The 18,975-nt window shown below is 41.6% G+C and overlaps 1 protein-coding gene across 4 annotated transcripts in view; it reads left to right on the top strand.

Moving 5' to 3' along the window:
• Window positions 1–2,046: 2,046 nt before the first annotated feature.
• Window positions 2,047–18,975, top strand: part of LOC119725955 (lipoxygenase homology domain-containing protein 1-like) — a 64,307-nt gene continuing 47,378 nt past the window's right edge. The window contains exons 1-11 of one of the 4 annotated variants that reach the window (XM_038197579.1): window positions 2,047–2,224; window positions 6,841–6,993; window positions 8,497–8,669; window positions 9,750–9,887; window positions 10,761–10,931; window positions 11,977–12,151; window positions 13,537–13,735; window positions 15,445–15,632; window positions 16,263–16,410; window positions 17,515–17,617; window positions 18,552–18,687. In XM_038197579.1, coding sequence (XP_038053507.1) covers window positions 2,107–2,224; window positions 6,841–6,993; window positions 8,497–8,669; window positions 9,750–9,887; window positions 10,761–10,931; window positions 11,977–12,151; window positions 13,537–13,735; window positions 15,445–15,632; window positions 16,263–16,410; window positions 17,515–17,617; window positions 18,552–18,687 — 1,702 coding nt within the window. In that variant the 5' untranslated portion in view covers window positions 2,047–2,106. The other 3 variants (XM_038197583.1, XM_038197580.1, XM_038197581.1) reach the window with 3 other exon arrangements.

The raw sequence follows: 18,975 nt of genomic DNA, 5'->3' as shown, positions 1-18,975 counted from the left end.
GGCAGACAAGTACCACACTCAACTACTTGGACAAGTAGCTAATTACTTGATTGTGATGGGTAGTGGTACGTGTGTACATGTACAGCACAAGTGCTTCTTACCATTGGATTGCATGCTTTAAAATTAAGTACAATTTGTTTCACAAATCTTTGTTTGGAAAGCTGGCTTCACCTTACATCATGCAGTGTTGTATAACTTCAGAAAATCCTCCTCTGCTGTGTAAGCCCCCGATCAAGTTTTTTTTTTTTTGCCTCACAAAATACACTGATCTGATACACACATACTAGAATTTGTATCCTTGTGGAGACATTCCTTTGTTCTCATGTACTAAAGTTTCGAGTTTGAAAGTGTAGTTTAAAAATGCTCTTATTTTAACCAAAATTAATTTTCTTGGCTGTAATTTGGACTTAATATCCCTTTTCTAAATCTCTTCTATATGTGACGGTTCAACATAGCTTGGAAATTCCTAGTTTTCGAGTAAAATCTATATATTTTGTGAAAACCTTGGGGAGACGTACAAATGTATTCATCTATAGAAATTGCCCTGTGGAGACGTATACAAGTATGTACAATCTTTTGTTCCCTCTTGTACACACATCTCCAGAGGATACGGTGTACGTACACACATTCAAATTCTTCAAAATGTTCTTCAATTTCAGAGAAACTGTTGTCAAGTGCATTTTACATTAGCAGTCAAATAGTACTTTAGCTGAAGAAAGGGTTTTATAACACCTTACCAACAGATTCTGTATCTTGATTGGCCGAGAGCGAGTCACATGGCATTCACTATTTTTGCTATCTTGCTGTGCACAGCAAAAAAGTACTATACCCGTAGCAACCAATGCACTATACCCGTAGCAACCAAAGTACTATACGATGAGAACCGGTACATTTCGTGAGGGGTTAGTTTGGAAAAGTGCAAATAAACTTTCAACTCTTTTCATATTCAATTTGAATGACATTTAATTACATTAATCAGTTATCGCTTAAAATCAAGCAGAATCTGTGGGAGAGGTGTTACAAAACAAATATTGACTGCTTATAAATCTCGTGGTGTAGTAAAACTACATGTACATGTACATGTAGCTATAGGCTCCTCACTCGGTGATCCATGGAGCATTCTATTTCCCCTCGGCTTCGCCTCGGGACAAATAGATTGCTTCATGGATCACATCGGGAGGCTTACTACACCACTCGGAGCAGTCAATATTTTTTGTAATACATAGAAGTTCATTTTCATTATGACATATTTATATTGACAGGGGTACGTGCCGGTTTTTCTTTTTCGCTTCTTATTGTTCAGCACAATTGGCTGATATGAGATGAGCTGTATTGAGCTTGTTGGAAAACCCTGGCATTTGCCAGTTCAATACAAATGAATGTGATGATCAATGACTGGTAGCAGGTGCAGTGCTGCGCTTTTCAATTACATACATGCATCAATTCTAAGATGTCTAATTTCTACATACATCAATTCTAAGACATGCATGTACTATATGCACCGATACGTTTATTGCACCGGTAACAACTGGTGCTGTCCTTCCCCCTGCTTGTTAATTATTAAAGAGAACTGCATGTCTTTTCAAACAAAGAAGCAATGCCGGCAAGATGCTCTGCACTTTTCTCAGTCTTCCATAAACAGTTTTTCTACAAGTGACAAGAAATGAAAACAATACAATTTCTTCACATTGCGCATACATTATGGGAACTAGATTTTCCTAACTTTTAAATGTATACCTTAGAGAGTTTAGAGCTTCTGATTGGTCGAGACTTGATCATGTGGGGTATTTACATACATGTGATATAGACCGGCTTTAATAACAAGCGAAAATGGCCCCTAAACCAGCATTGATCCAGCGTCATGTCAGCCAATGATTGGCCAAACACCCAACAGTCCTGCCGAAGGATGGTTCCTGGCAAAAAGGGCCTAAGGGGTTAGGGTTCATCTTGCTTAGATGATTTTTATTGTGAGTTACATGTATTTGTATTTGTATGGTTAATTATTTTAAGATTTATAGTTGTTTTAATGCTTCTTTTCCAGCTTTTTCATATAGAATGCCTGAGTCAGAGTCTCCACCGTAGCGTTGTAATTGATTGTGTGTGATCATGAACTCCGTATCGGTATGGGACGCCATGGCCAGTGGCTCGACGGCCGTAGCCAGACCAATCCGGACGCTGGACCCTAGACCACCGTATGCAGTGGACAGACCCAGACCACAGTCAGGTAATTGTTAACTCTGTGACTATATTCATGATATTGAACGCTTGAACCAAAAGATTGATTCATGAGCTTAGGTCAATACGCGCAGGAGGGGGTCATATATGCATAGAAGAGGATCGACCGTTGGACTAGTAGTGGCAATTTTCTATGTGTGACGTTTCCTTCCACCACGTTTTCTGCATTGAGTCCATTTTTGTCTTGGCTTTGCAGATGTCCAATGACTTCAGAACATGCCACACATACATGTATTACTGGGCAGTTTGCTGGTTTCATCACCAGGGTTTTGGTCTGAGGTTTCAGATCTCGGAACATCAAAAGTAATGCCGTTGATATACATGTAGGCATCGGTTCGTCAAAAAAAAAAGAAGGTGTGACGGCAGCCACCTTTAGTTGGTCACAAGCCGGTCAAAGTCGATATGCCGGGTAACTCCCATAATCATGGAGTTGCCCATACAACTATGACAACTGTATTGAAGAAAGGAAAATTAAACCAGGGATGAAGGCGGTGAAATTACTGGACGATTCAGACTTTGGACATTTCATGTGCTCAATCAAATTTGTTCGGCATCGGTGCGTGCTACCTGTTAGCAAGTGCACACACACTGTACGACAGCTCAAAATTGATCATGCTACATACATGTACATGTATAGTGGTACATGTACAAATGTAGTTCATTTTTGTGGGAGCAGATTTTGCATCGAATCCTTTGCAGACTGACTAATGAGGTAACTAAAACTTTGACCAGCAAGTGCTCAGTTGCAATCATTGACACACCCACATGACCCATGACAAGTGACAAATTGCAGCTGTGGATGATGAGTTGTGATCTATGGCTGTACCTAATTGGAGAAATGCACTTTTGTATAGTGTACGACCATGGGCGTCGCCAGGATTTTTTCCAGAGGGGGGCAAAACATATCTTTTCCAAATTTTTTTTGTATTTCTCAACATATTCTCGATTTATCATTTTTAGATGGGGGCAGGGACATTTTGCCCCTCCCCCACCCATTAAATTTACACCACAATGACTTCACGCCTCTTTTCCTTTCCTTTTCCTTTTTTTTTTTCTTTTTTTGTTTGTTTTTGCTTTTCCAGGGGGGAGCAAGTGCCCCCCCTTGCCCCCCCCCCCCCTCAGGACGCCCATGTGTACGACTGCTACATTAGGACTGTAGGTGTATAGTGGGGAAGTGTTTCTCGTGTCATTTTAGCCACTTACATTTGTGATAGAATGACTTCTCAGGAAAATGGACTTTGTACGGTAGCAACACTGAAATGCATCTTTGAATGTCTTTTTGTCATAATGGTACGTATCAAATGTAGCCCCCCCCCCCCAATCTATTATTAAATGTAAACATCTTTAAAACACACATATGTACAAAACAAGCACAGAACACCAGGAGAGATGGTCCCCCCCCAAAAAAAAAGGGGAGAAAACAAATAAGAAACATGTGACATGTATTTAAGTGAGAGGTTTGCGGTAACACCATGTGGAAATAGGCCTATCTCTTCTGCGAGTATGTGTGGTTCTGAAGAGAAACTGTTGGGTTAAAGGGAATGTACATCATTGGCTTTTGCTGTAATTTTCAGAATTGAACTATTTGATGGGTTAGTACATTTTGTATAATAGACCAAATATTGTTGCACTGACATGTTTGAAGTTTTGTGTTCGAAAATGCTGGAAAACCAAGAAAAACAAAAATGTTCAAGCGGTCTGGTTCCCTGGCTCCACTTCAGTTGAAATAGATCAATATTTATAGATGCCAGAAAATTGTAAGATGAGGGAACCAGTCTAGCTGGCCTGCACCCGTTCATGAACATGTAACCAATAGCAAACAAAATTTGGACTTAAAAAATGGTAAATCTGGCTCAGTAGTTAAAAAATAGTTGGGTTTTTCCAACGGTGGCCGGCCAACCACAAAAATACTATTTTCTTGAAAATGACTTAATGCCATAATTTTACAGGATGCTTTATACTGTCATTTACCAACATCCTAGTGAAGTATTTCGTAAAAACTTGGTAGTTTTATTTTTCGATGTTTGTAAATGTTGTATATTCCCTTTAACTTGACGTTTCGAACAGTATGCTCTGTTCATTTTCTCCTGATGACGAACAGAGCATACTGTTCCAAACGTCGAGTTAACCCAACAGGTTCTCTTCAGAACCACACATACTCAAAAAAGGGATATTTCCACATGGTGTTACCGCAAACCTCTCACTTATTGATCTTTCCACCATGCAAACCTTCATGTCTCATGTGACATGTAATTTATTCTCCCAACGTTGCTACTCAGAGACAAAGGAGTGAAATCGTGAAAAGTTGCCGACAAAAATATTGAATACAAAGTTAATATTTAAAAATACTAGTGTACACAGTATAGGCACTGGATGATTGACACCAGCACATTGATCATGTTAATTGTTGACCCATTTTTTGTTGTTGACATTTGAGGTGGGACTGTTTTCCAATTCAATAAGTGAAACATTCTGGCGCCACTGTCATATGAAAATCAGACTCGTATGAAAATCGGACTCTTTTTCCCTTTTATTGGTTAAATCCTCTCACGAGACCGGTCCCCCTCCTAATTATCTATGCATGAGCATGCGCAATATCACCAATGAGTCCGTATTTCATAAAACCTAAATTCATGCTACACCGCGTTGTCCAACTGAGAAGTGAAATTGCGGATTTCGTTTTTTAGTTTCTAAGCCATCTGTCAGTTGAAGTGTACGTTTATGTTTAACCTCACAGAAATGGGTTGAACTCATAGAGCTATATTAAATTACTAGAGCGCTAACTTCGTGTACAAAGTAATGCCTGCTGGGCGCATCCATGTTTGTGCACAAACCTATGGAGACCTAGAAATTTTGTACGGCTATATATGTACATGTATATGCGTTTGTATTCCATACCGGTGCGTTATCAAAGCCAATACGCCCAAAACTGAAACGCACGATCAGCAAATGAGCGTTTCATTTTGCTCTACGCAAACAGCGCAACGCGTGCGCGTATTCACGGCAGATGCTTTTTGCCGTCACATTTTTTTGAACCGTCAATGATGCACTTAAGTTGTTTGCGTATTTTCTACTTGCGCGTTGCATGTAGAGTACACTTTCAAAATTCAATCCATCTAATTTCGTTATGCTCTACAAACACGCACATGAATTCAAAATGTCTGCGCCCAGGACGGCTTCAAAGCATCTTCTCGCGCAGAATGACGAGTTAGCACTCTAGTAATTTAAAGATAGCTCTATGGTTGAACTATACCCTATTAACCCTAAAGGGGCTGGGGGGGGGCGGAATCCGCCCCCCCCCCCTCCACATTTTCCGCGATAGCTTCTAAAAGAAATTTTTTCGCGACCCGAGCTGTTATGACTTTTTAGCCTCGAGCTTTGCGCATCTTTTGATACCAAAAACATAAAAATCGGACCACGGGTTGGCACGAAGCGAAACATTTTCCGGCGCTATGCGTCGTGAAAACTGAATTTTCGCATATACCTCGTGTACACCGAGCAGAATTGCCATTTAGACATATGAATAATTAATTAGCCATAATTCCAAAACCCTTTGACCTATAGTCATGAAATTTCTTGGGCATGTTGAGGAAGAGTTGCTCTATGCATGTGCTGAGTTTCAAAATTTTTCGTCACTCGATGGCCGAGATCTGAGGGGGGCGGAATCTGCCCCCCCCCCCCTCCCCGGCTGAGAGATGGTCAAAATAACCCGGCCCCTTTAGGGTTAAAGATTAGCTTCTTAGGTTGCAGAGTTTACCTTTCAGTGACTTTTCTCATTGTACAATACCCAGATCATTGTCTAAATTGGGCAAGCTCTGTGACTGTATGATATGGGTCAGTCTATAGATTTTGGATCCACTTCTTTCCCTGTCCCCGTTACATCTGACATCTATGATTTTGTAATTCTTATGCACTCCTTAATGTAGTCTTCCGCAAGAGTGAAGCAAGCGACCTACCCAACAAATACAAATTAATTTTTGAAGTTGTTTTTTATCGCTCTGGCTTTCAAGCCAAACAGGGGGAATATTGCGTATTCCTAGGCATGTCGGCGTGTGTGTGAGAGTGTGTGTTCCATTTCACTGTAAAAGTTCAGTCATCAATCCCAACCAAACTTGAAAGGTGGTCTGTGAAGGGAAGGCTAACGTCAAAACAATCTTTCCAATATGGATATTTACGAGGTCTCTGGAGTCTTTCCAATATGGATATTTACGAGGTCTCTGCAGAGATCATCACTCTAACATACACTGTAGGTATGTTAGTCCAGTGTCTCACTGAAACTCCCCATTCAACCCAAACTCCCCATTCAACTTAGAACTGATACCTACTGGATGGACTGCCGATTGTCCTTTAAACTGCCTGTATACAAACTGCCAGCATGCCAGGGGGATCGCGCAAGTGTTACTTGCAATTTATTTTTATATATTTTACTCCAGCTCTCAGAAAGTACTGAGTATACAGTGCTATAAATGTTTGTCGTTGATCATATATACTGTATGCAGTGATAAAAATTACATAAAAGTATTAATAAAATTCCAGTAATAAAAATGTAAATCTGTTTTAATTGATTTTCTTCTTTTTTTCCCCTTCCTTTTTTTTTCTTTCCAGCGCCAATCCGTAAGCCTGTATCACCTCCCAAACCCTTATGGCGGGATTCTCGCTCAGACTCCATCCCCCACAAGCAGCGACGCTTCACCACATCCCTCAGGAGCAGCAGTGCCAACCAGGACTCCTACGTCAGCAAGCGAGCCCCTTTTGCTGGTCAGTTTTGGGGGATCAAGTTATAGAATCAAGTTTAGGCCTAGCGTCCCTATTCATTTACTCAGCACACTAGGGAAGAGGAGATTTATCTCTCTTCACAAAAAAAACCCCCAGATTAATTGTTCTTAACCACAAGCCATTAATCATGCATTTTATTCGTTTCCAATATTATAATTAACATGTTCAAAATCCAGAAACTAATGTTCAACACCTACATGTACATGTAACCGGGTGACGTTTCAGCTGACGTGGATAACACATTTTCGAAAAAACATTGAAAAGCCATGCACAACCTTTTAAACACGACAAAAAATAGTGGACTAGACTAGTCCAACTGTCCTTGTTCAAGCTTAGTTAGTTAAACTATGGTGCACTAGCTGTAGAGTTCCGAACTTGCTCTATAATTGCACTTCAGTTTTCCAAACAACAATATTCCTTTATGACAAGCAGTTTAGGGCTGTCCCAACTATACCAAATATTTGAATATTTGATCATCAACCGAATATTCAAATAGCTAAAGAGAAAACTATGCACTTGCACACTTGACTATGGAGTCATGTTTAATAATTGTAAAGTTGTATTTTTATTATCAGATGATACTTTCTGTCAGGCCGTAACTTTCTTTTTGACAACTATTTATTGGTCTGGGTAAAGTCCACGCACAGTTATACAGTACAAGTTTACTGCAATTGCAAAACAATCTGGCGCCCATAATAGCCATCACTGCATGAAATTGTAACTGGCGTACTTTGTATGCAACTTTTGACCAGTGAGGAAGGCAACTTCAGCCGGCGTGTAACTTAATTGGCAAGTTTCAAATATTCAAATATTTGGTCAAGTGCAGTTCCGAATAACCGAATTCTAAATTATTCAAAAATAGACAGCCCTATAAGCAGTTACCACTACCCTCATTTGTACCAAGTTATAGACCATAAACTATTATGGGCCCAAGACGTTAGTGATCGATAGTGGACGGAGCAAAGTGCGCCCTCTAATGGCACAACAATTAGACCAGTGGGCCTGCGGTTTAAGTTTTTCTTTATTTTTTCCCTTGGCTTTCCTAGGGAACCAATCAGCGGTCGAAAAATGGTTCAATAGCTCGCCCAACGGTTGTAAACATATAGGTTATATACGTGCGGTGACCCAGCATCAAATTCGCTTTCCTAGGGAACCAATCAGCGATCGCGAAATATGGTTCAATGGCTCGCCCGACGTTTTTTTAACATTTGCAACGCAGTGATGCCCCCGTGCGAGAGCACAACTACTGCGGCAAATGGGAACTGCCGTTTTGTTCGAATTTATACAGACGGTCCTATTTTTTGGCCATGCCCCAATAAGACGTTAGTGCGAAAACGTCAAAAATCCATTATGCAAGGGCGCTACAGAACATTGCAACTATCGCTCTTGATCACTGACGTCTTGGGCCAAGACTAACCATAAACAAGTTCTTTTCAAATGGTCAATTCATCTCATGATCATAACTCTCTCTGTATTTTTTCACAGCCAAGAGACTCCATGCACTCAATGTGGAGAGACAGATGATGACTGGCACGTACCCCCGAGTGGAGAACGGTCGGACGGTAGCAGCACCAGAGTATGACCCCTTCGCTGACCCTCATCTCACAGATTACTTTGCCAGGAAGTTCTCAATTGGTTTACCTAGACCACCGTCAGGGGTAGGTTTTGTTTTTAGAAACCGTTCGCCGCAAAATACAGTAGATTTACATACATTCAAAGTAGTTGTACACATTATGAGGTGCTTTTTGAGATGTTACTGAGTAGTATATTCTGACTATTCTCATAAGGCCAAGTGAAAAAATAAACCAGTTTCTCGTTGTTCCTCCCCTCCCCCCCCCCCCCCCAAATAACTATTCATTAATACCTGCGACAGTTGTCCCATTCATATTGGTGGAAAGCCTTTCACATGGGTTGTATTAAACGCTTGTAAAACCGCTGCATTCTGCGCCACATAGCACAGTATGCACCCCACATGCTACAATCTCCTTATAAGGAGATATTCAGCACTATGCTACGAGGCACATACCATAGACGTGGCCAGAGGGGTATTTCACAAAACATAAAGCCAAAATTGTTGAACAAAATCGTTGGAATTTTGTCAATTTTGGAGTTGTTTTGACTTTTTGCCTGGAAATCTATTGATGACAAGGAAGAAATATGAGCTTGGCTGGTTTTTAACGGAGCGCTGTGGTCCAATGGTTACGGTGTTCGACTCACTTGCTGCTGTATGTGGGTGCGAAACAGGACGGGGAACATGGTGCATGTGTTCTTTGGCCAGACACTTTACTACAATTGCCTCTCTCCACCCAGGAGTATAAATGGGTACCTGTGAAGGTAGATACCAGATTGCGCTGATCTTGAGCTGCTGCAGAAGCTGGTCTCATGGCCTGATGAACAGGGGTAATAATTGTGAAGCGCTTTGAGACCTTTGGTATAAAGCGCTATATAAGCACTATATATTATTATTATTATTATTATTATTATTAAACAGGTACATTTAAAACTTACTAGGGGTCTGGTCATGTATAATGTCCTTCACCTTAGGCTCGGACCATTATCCGCGACTAATCCCCTAGCTGGTTTTAAATGTACTATTTAAAAACCGGCCAAGCTTTTATTTATTCCATTATCAAACAACATTTGGTCATAAAAAAAGTTATCATTACTGTGTGTATCACCCCTTGTATGTTGCCACCTTGCTTATTTATCCTTCCTCCCCATAATTTTTTTCCACAAAGGCAAAGAGACGTCCAGCTAGCGCCAATGGTCGGACCAGCAGCACATGGAACGGCGGCCGGCACTCAGCAGCGTCAGAATGCATGTACAGGGTAACTGTGAAGACCGGCGACAAGAAAAACTGTGGCACTGCGGCAAATGTAAGCCATCTGAGTGTTGGTCTTTCTGTCTGTCTGTCTGTCTGTCCGTAGGGCTGTACATTCAGAGCCAATTTCAAGCAGCTACAGGGTACAACGTTGAGAAGGATTTGAAAACAGAATGTTCCAATGAACCATTTAGCCAGTTAGCACTCTTTAACATTGTACTACACTGTACTTGCTCCTTGATAAATTTATCAAACCGTAGAGTGCTTGGGCGGGCTGGGGCATTACAAGGAGTAACAGGCAGGGCGCATTTTGGTGGTACAGGAGCTAAAGAGTTAACCAAAAAAGGATGAAGAATGGATCCAGTTGTTGACTGACAATACCTAAATTACAAGTTGAACTTACAATGTACCTCCTGGTACATTTCTGCCAACAGAAGGGGAAAGTTTCTCAATGAGGAGGGAAACAGCACATTTGTCTTTAAAAAGGGGTATTCAGAAGTGGGTGGGAAAAGGGACATTTTGACAAATTGCCCCTTCGGATGCCAGTGATATTTAGCTGCGGATAGCAATGCTTCAAGGTCTCATGTCTCTCTGTTAGTCCGTATGTTAGTTAGTTAGTTAGTTAGTGCATGTAGTAAGTAACAAACATTGACATTGATATTGACAAATTGGGGAACCGCCAACATAGGGCTGGTAAGCTTAGTTTTGGTAGAGCACCAGAACGGTAATCTGGAGGTCGCTGGTTTAAACCTCCGCTCCTGTTAATTTTTTTGTTCAACTTTCAATAATTTTAATGGCCATTTCGATGGTTCTTTCTTGCCATTTTATTATTCTACTCTTTGACAAATTCTATTTCTCTTATATATATTGAGAACGTAAAAAAAATGTACAAACGTGATAGCTGAGTTTCTTTTTTTTGCTCACACAGGTCTTCATTCAGCTGAAGGGCAGCAAGGGCAAGACAGCCAAGCGGAAACTCAGCAAGAAATCTGCCAAGACTCAGTCAGGCTTCATGAAGATCAAGTACAGCCGCAACACTTCCAAGGTCTTCAAACTCAAGATGCAGGACGTCGGGGAGCTACAGACATTGACGGTTGAGGTGAGGGGTTGGTTTGTTGACCAAGAAATTTGATTTTTAAATTTTTTTAATGAATTTACAGTAGGGGGCAATAACATACCAGTAACCTTGAATTTTGTGACGATGTTTGACCATCCTTTTGACCGGAAAATTTGCCATTTTTTGTGTGGTAATCAACCAGTTGTTCTCACTGTAACAGAGTTGTATTGCTATGTATAGCCCGGCTATTGGTAACCTGTGATGAGACCATATCATGTGGTCTGGGCCAAATTTCACGGTGCTGCTAAGCACAAAAATTTGCTTAGCGCAAAAAAAGTCTGGCTTATAAAAGCAGGTTACCAGCCAAAACTCCATGTGATTTTCATGCTAAGCAAACAACAGCTCAATACTAATCACGAGCAATATACACAAGGTGAAGTTTGCTTTTATAAGCCAGATTTTTTATGCTTAGCCCCTGGTTCAAAATAGTCTACTAGAGTGGTCCACCCCCTTCTGTGTTTGAGTGAGGCTAATCGACCTACTAGTGTTATCTTTAGATGGAACCGAAACTTGGTCCTACTGGTAGAATTGAAAGAGATTAGTTGTGGAGAGTGTCACACCAGTGCCATTGGAGACTTTTGAGACGTTGGTGGCAGCAAACACACCGGGCATGTTTTCATTGTTTGCGTCATATTGAGCGTGTGCGCTTTAGCTTAAACATGACGTAAACAATTGAAAAGGAAAGGTATGTTTGCTGCCACCAACATCCCTCCTCAATTGTTGTCGAGGTGTACATCGTTGTAAAATTTCACTTGCCACCCCTACTATAAATAATGAAATCATCTTCGCGTAAAGTTCCCGTCGGACGCAAACTAGCCAATCTCGCTGAACTGCATTCGTCAGAAGTCCAGAATTTCACAATCCCAAGCGTTGCATCACAGTGTATTGTTATAGCCGGCCATGGGTTTTGTTCAGGATCGTCCTACAGTGAAAAGCAAGGGAAGGCTGAACAAATTATTTTATTTCTCTCGCAAAATGAGTATTTTCTCATTCTTATATATACATCTTGCCTTGACCATGTTGACAGCATGACGGCCTAGAGAAGCCGGACAGTTGGTACCTAGAGGAGGTGGAAGTCACCAACCTATCCAGCAAGCAGACGTGGCTGTTCCACTGCGGGCAGTGGCTGTCACTGTTTGAGACAGATTGCCAACTCAGGAGAGTGCTGAAAGCTCTGGATCCCAAGAAACACGGCAAGACAGGTATGGATTGGGCTAGGCTGGCATGGTTATTTTTTTTTCCTAGGAGGGATGGGGCCAAGCCAAGCATAAGTCAGTTTTTCCTTTGAATCATTGCAAGACACTAAGGTTCTCGTTTTCTTTCTTCCCTTAAATTAAAATCATCTCAATGATAACTTTAGAGAAGAAAAATAGTCGATGAAAGTGAGCAGCGACGACGTGGTTTTGAATCAGGGCTCTTTGTATCCATAGCTCATCTCGCTATCCACTAGGCTATTGTGGTAGCTCGACTATGGCCTTACGTTAAAATGTTTTATGTAACTGGTTGACTTAATAACAACAATGCTCTTGATATCATTGTTCTATCTTTATATCATCTTGCCCTATCGAAACTACTGAATTATTCATGACTTGGCCCAAACCCTCCTGGCATGCCTGGGAATAAAAATTACACAAAATTGCATTTTATCTCTTTATCCCTCACAGAGTATGAAGAAGTCACTGTTACCGTGATGTGAAAGTGATGATTCCAACTTCTACATCACAATGTTTGGCATGCAGGGTACCAGTAAGAAGATGCACTCAAAACTTTCTCTCTTTCTTGATCACAGAGTATGAAGTTGTCACGATTACCGGTGATGTGAAGGGTGCCGGCAGTGATTCCAGTGTCTACATCACGTTGTTTGGCATGCAGGGTACCAGTAAGAAGATGCACTCAAATATTTCTCTCTTTCTTGTTCACAGAGTATGAAAGTGGTCAAGGTTACCGGTGAAGTGAAAGGTGCCAGAAGTGACTCAAGCATCTTCACCACGCTGTTTGGGATGCGGAGTACCAGCAAGAAGATGCCTCTCAAACTTGTCCCTCTTTCTTGTTCACAGAGTATGAAGTAGTCATGGTTAACAGTGACATGAAGGGTGCTGGCAGTGATTCCAGCATCTACATCACGCTGTTTGGCATGCAGGGTACCAGTGAGAAGATGTTCTCAAAACTTTCTCTCTTCCTTGATCACAGAGTATGAAGTTGTCACGATTACCGGTGATGTGAAGGGTGCCGGCAGTGATTCCAGTGTCTACATCACGCTGTTTAGCATGCAGGGTACCAGTAAGAAGATGCACTCAAATATTTTTCTCTTTCTTGATCACAGAGTATGAAGTCACGATTACCGGTGACGTGAAGGGTGCCGGCAGTGATTCCAGTGTTTACATCACGCTGTTTAGCATGCAGGGTACCAGTGAGAAGATGCACTCAAATCTTTTTTCTCTTTCTTGAACACAGAGTATGAAGTTGTCACGATTACCGGTGACGTGAAGGGTGCCGGCAGTGATTCCAACTTCTACATCACAATGTTTGGCATGCAGGGTACCAGTAAGAAGATGCACACAAAACTTTCTCTCTTTCTTGATCACAGAGTATGAAGTTGTCACGATTACCGGTGACGTGAAGGGTGCCGGCAGTGATTCCAGCGTCTACATCACGCTGTTTGGCATGCGGGGTACCAGCAAGAAGATGCCACTCAAGCCTCGGCAAGGCGTGGATCCATTCGAGAGAGGCAACAGCGACATCTTCACCTTCAAGTGCAATAACGTAGGACCACTCAGGAAAATCAGGTAAAATAGATGACATTTACTTTGTTTCTTGAGCTTACTTGCATTTTTATCCCCCGCTTTCAAGCCAGACAGGGGGATATTTCGATCGCGTATTCCTTCTGGTGTGGGTTCCATTTCACTGTAAAGTTCAGTCATCAATATCAACCAAACTTGAAAGTTGGTCTGTGGAGAGAAGGCCGATGTCAAAAAAATCCTTTCCAATATGGATGTTTACGAGGACTCTGGAGAGCTCAACCCAGTATTACGAAGGACTCTGACATATGTTAGTCTGGTGTCTCACCCAACTCTCCATTCAACCCAAACTCCCCATTCAACTGAGAACTGGTACCTGCCGGGCAGACAATCAAGGCCGTCACTGAAAATTGTCCTCACTAAGTGCCTGTACATGTATACAAACAAGTTTTATTTGCAGTATTTTTTGTCTTTAGCGTCATATGGGCTCCCTGCACAAATACTCTTCAAGGGCAAGAAAAGGAGAGTTTGGGGAGACCTTGACTGGCTCCCCGGTCCATACATTGCGTATTTGGAATGATCCAAAGATAATGGGGGCGGGGATTAGTCTGGGAGACTATCGCAAGTTTAATTCGAACGTATTCGCGAGCTGACAATGCATGACGCTCACATGAAGATGCTGTAGCTAGTAGCTTTGGCACATTCAGGAAGTTCTGCATACTTCGCGCGTGAACCAGTACATTACAGTACGCACACGCTGTGTGTCCCGTCCACATGGCTCTCAAAGTGGTAAAAACGCACCCGCTTTTGTTGGCGCACGGAGGCCATACTGATGACCATTTAATTTTTCCCCACCAAGGCAAATTTTAAAACCTTGAGTGCAGACCAAGTATTAAAAGTACAGTGGAACGCCGCTATAACGAACATCGCGGGATGCACAGAAATTGTTCATAAAGCCATTTTAAGCTGCCAGTGCAGCTCTGGTACTCACTTTTTAATAAATTGCGCCCTTCAGAACTTCACCCTGTTTGCCCTGGTAGTTACTGAAAGACAACTTTGAAAGCGTGCTGACTGTTGAATTATGTAATTACATCGTGTTTGAGCTTACTGCCGACGGCAATAAGTGACTTTCCCCTTCTGTTCCTTGGGGAAATAATAGCCACTTGTCGCTCTTCTGTTGACATTTTTCAACAACAATGTTTCGTGCATTTTGTACACAAAAATCGGGAGCCAAGGACGAGGTTCAGTTAAGCTGAATGTTCGGTATAGCGGTGTTCGCTATGGGGAGGTTCTACCATAAAAGGCCTGTATTAATACTCAAGCCGTTGAACTGAGTGTTTGTCATCCAAGTGCCATTCCACCAACTCATTTTTTTTTATTTTTGTTTTTAAGCCTGTCAAAACAGTAAAACTGTTTAAGGTCGCAATACTGGCAACCAAAAGTGGGACATTAGAGATCTGAAGCAAAATGAATGCTAACATTAAACTTCATTTAATTTTCTCCAAAACTGCAGGCAGCTTGATAATATCATTAACATATATTGTGACCTTTCAAGTATATTAAAAAAAGTGAAACTGCATGTAGTTCTGGAATGCGCTATTATTCTCAGCTTTTGGACTTAAAATCACAACAAATGAACATTTTGCTCTGCGTGATGAGCTTTCCTAAATACAGAAACGCATATGGTGAAATTAATACGGCGTTTCATATTTTTTTTTTTAATTGCTGGAATTGGTTGCATTATTTTCTTTATCCAGGATTGAGCATGACAATACCGGCTTTGCCCCGGGCTGGTTTCTAGACCGCGTGGTCGTGACTGACCTCAGCAACCCCAAGAAGGGCAAGTATTACTTCCCCTGCGGTCAGTGGCTGGCAAAGGGCGAAGGTGACGGCTTGATCTGCCGAGATCTGATGGGCAGCAGGGATCCACTGGCTGTCAGAAAATGTAAGAAGAATCCAATAATTTGTCGTGTGCCTGGCATAAGGGCGTATGCGCGCACGTCCTTCCGTCTGTGCGTATGCCTAATCACTAAAACGTTCCCAGCAAAAGGGCATATGCAGATAACTGCCTCTATTTTAATGAATTTTTATTATTTGCATTAGAAATTAACACAAGTTGTTTCAAAACTTATGATTCATACGTGTGACAAATGTAAAATTCTTACAATTTATGATACGCATGGAAGAACATTGGATTCACTATACGCGTGGGGGAACATTGAAGCCTTTCAATGCAATTTTCTAGAAAGTGATTTTGCGTCAGAGTGCTCATATGCCCTTCTGCCGGACACCCAATAAAGTTCTTTTTGAAGTCTAAATAACGTGTTTAATTTCCAACAATATGTCAATTGACCGATTGTCGGAAATCACCTACATTTCTTGATTTCTTCTAAATGAGAGCAAGCTAGGCGGAATTATTTCACGGGGTGTTTAGTACCAGAAAGATCTTTTACCAATGTAAGGTTTTGGATAAAAATTTGGTTGGCTACTTTTGGGATAGATGCAAATGGTCCTACCGGTATGTGTCTTAAAAACCATCAATTTGTCTCTTTAACTTTTTTTATTTTGCTTACAGCACACAAGTACAAAGTTCACATATTTACGGGTAACACGCGTGGCGCGGGGACCGACGCAAACGTTTTCGTCACAATATTCGGCGAGTCAGGTGAAGACTGCGGCGAGAAAAAGCTGACAAGCTCCAAAAACAACTTTGAGAGGGGCAGGTAAGTGGAAACAGATTAAACAAGTTGTTTGAAATATTTCCAATGAAGTGTACAATTTCTTGACTGCGAACCCTTTGGTTGCACATTTGAGCAGAGTACTTTCTTTTACTACACCTCATAAATACTCATGATCAAATTGGAGTACGTCGTTGGCCAATGCCACCGCACGTCTGGGAAGTGAAAATGATACGTGCCCAGGTGACGTCATCCCGGTGAGTATCCAGCTCGATACCGAGTGGTATTTTTTTCTGGTATCACCAAAAATTCCCTCTGTAACCCGCCTCGTAGATGAGTAGTCTATGGCCTGTAATCTTTACGGAACCAGTCTGTTATTGTAGTCTTTATAACTACTGCAGTAAATTCACATTAAAGAGTGTCGGCACCAGACTATTTCAACCCTGTTGCCATGACACACGGAACTTTGCAGCATTGGCATCAACGAGTATGAGTAACGTTACTGGATTTTGGTCACTGAATGACAAAGAACTTGAATATCTAAAAAAGCAGTGAGGCTCCTATAAAATATTTATGAGGTGTGGTCAAACAAATATAGCATGGTTTATTTTTGGAAAATAGTTTGAATTACTGGTTCCTTGTTGTAGGTCAGCTTGACGACCTCCCTCCTCTTCATTTCCAAGTACAAGTTGTTCAACAAACACTAATACCAAAAATTAAATGATAATGCAGCAGGGAATTAAGTATAGAAAAATAGACAATTGACCTATCGCGGTAGAATCGTGTCAACGCAGCTTGTGAAATTACATGATATACAAATGGATGCGGAACACGCAAAATCTGATACAAACAAAACTTAACGTACAAAACATCCATAGGGTTGTTTAAGGGGCGTTTCTAACTCACAAACCGCGATAGGTCAATTTGGGTCTGAAAGCCTGTTCAACGCGTCGTGTGTTATTAATACAAAGAATGTGTTATATGGTTTAGACAACAGAGTGTTAGCATGGGGCAGATGCTGCTGGGTTGCTCTAAGTGGGGAAAAGGGGGAGTCGGGATTAATCCTGCTATCAAATTGCTACGAAAATGCCAATTGGTGTGATTATTTTTTAACCATTTTTTGTGCTTGTTGTATGTGTGTTGCTATAGAGAGGATGTATTTGTCATAGAAGCACAGGCCCTTGGTCCTCTAGAGAAGATACGCATCGGTCATGACAACTCAGGGCCTGGACCGGCATGGTTCCTGGACAAGGTACGTCAATGTGATTGTTGCGTGTTTGTGTGTTCTAAAGAGGATGTATTTGTCATAGAAGCACAGGCCCTTGGTCCTCTAGAGAAGATACGCATCGGTCATGACAACTCAGGGCCTGGACCGGCATGGTTCCTGGACAAGGTACGTCAATGTGATTGTTGCGTGTTTGTGTGTTCTAAAGAGGATGTATTTGTCATAGAAGCACAGGCCCTTGGTCCTCTAGAGAAGATACGCATCGGTCATGACAACTCAGGGCCCGGACCGGCATGGTTCCTGGACAAGGTACGTCATTGTGATTGCTGCGTGTTTGTATGATCTAGAGAGGATGTATTTGTCATAGAAGCACAGGCCCTTGGTCCTCTAGAGAAGATACGCATCGGTCATGACAACTCAGGGCCCGGACCGGCATGGTTCCTGGACAAGGTACGTCATTGTGATTGCTGCGTGTTTGTATGATCTAGAGAGGATGTATTTGTCATAGAAGCACAGGCCCTTGGTCCTCTAGAGAAGATACGCATCGGTCATGACAACTCAGGGCCCGGACCGGCATGGTTCCTGGACAATGTACGTCAATGTGATTGTTGTCATTGAACATCAGGAATTTACTACGTTTTGCCATTCGGTCATTCTTAAAATGTGGTGTGTGAATTTTTCCTGTACCTGTTGTTACCTGGACTTCAATTGATTGTTTTATTTGTTTGGTTGGTAGTTTGCTTTTCATCACAGTTGACCGTATTGTTAAAAGGGTGCATCAGAATTATACAAACATAGATGTCAGATGAAACAGAGACAGTGAAAATGTTGACCTCAAAATTTAAAGAATTATCCACATGTGTTAAGTGAAACTGCCAAATCAGGACTTTTGTGTCCGTACTATCGACCAATATTTGAAATCAATGCTAGTAAAGGGAAATGTTTTACTGTTATCATTCAGGTCATCATTGATGACGTTGAGATGGGAACGACGTACGAGTTTCCCTGCAAACGCTGGCTGGCCAAGAACGAAGACGATGGCAAGATTACAAGAGAGCTGTACTGTGGAGACAAGGCAGGGAAAGGATCGGAAAAAGGTAGAGAAAGAGTTGAGGAACAAGTGTGGTTTGGGAAGGGAACTAAGACCCCCCCCCTCTCTTCAAAAATCACCATCAAGCCCATTACATTTGAGAAGATTAGCTGATTAATTATGGAAGACAACCGCATCTTGACCTCAAGATTTAGACCAATCAGCGGGCGCTTTCTGTATCAGGTCTTTGGTCATTCACCCATTTCGTGTCATAGACATGGATAAAAAAAGCTGTGTCACGTGCTCTGTATCATGTTACACAATATATAACAAAACACTGCATTTGAATTGACCA

Source organism: Patiria miniata, unplaced genomic scaffold (assembly GCF_015706575.1).
Source record: "Patiria miniata isolate m_02_andy unplaced genomic scaffold, ASM1570657v1 HiC_scaffold_19, whole genome shotgun sequence".
NCBI lineage: Eukaryota > Metazoa > Echinodermata > Asteroidea > Valvatida > Asterinidae > Patiria > Patiria miniata.
Note: the sequence above shows the minus strand (reverse complement) of the source record. Positions and strands in the feature narration are given on the sequence as shown.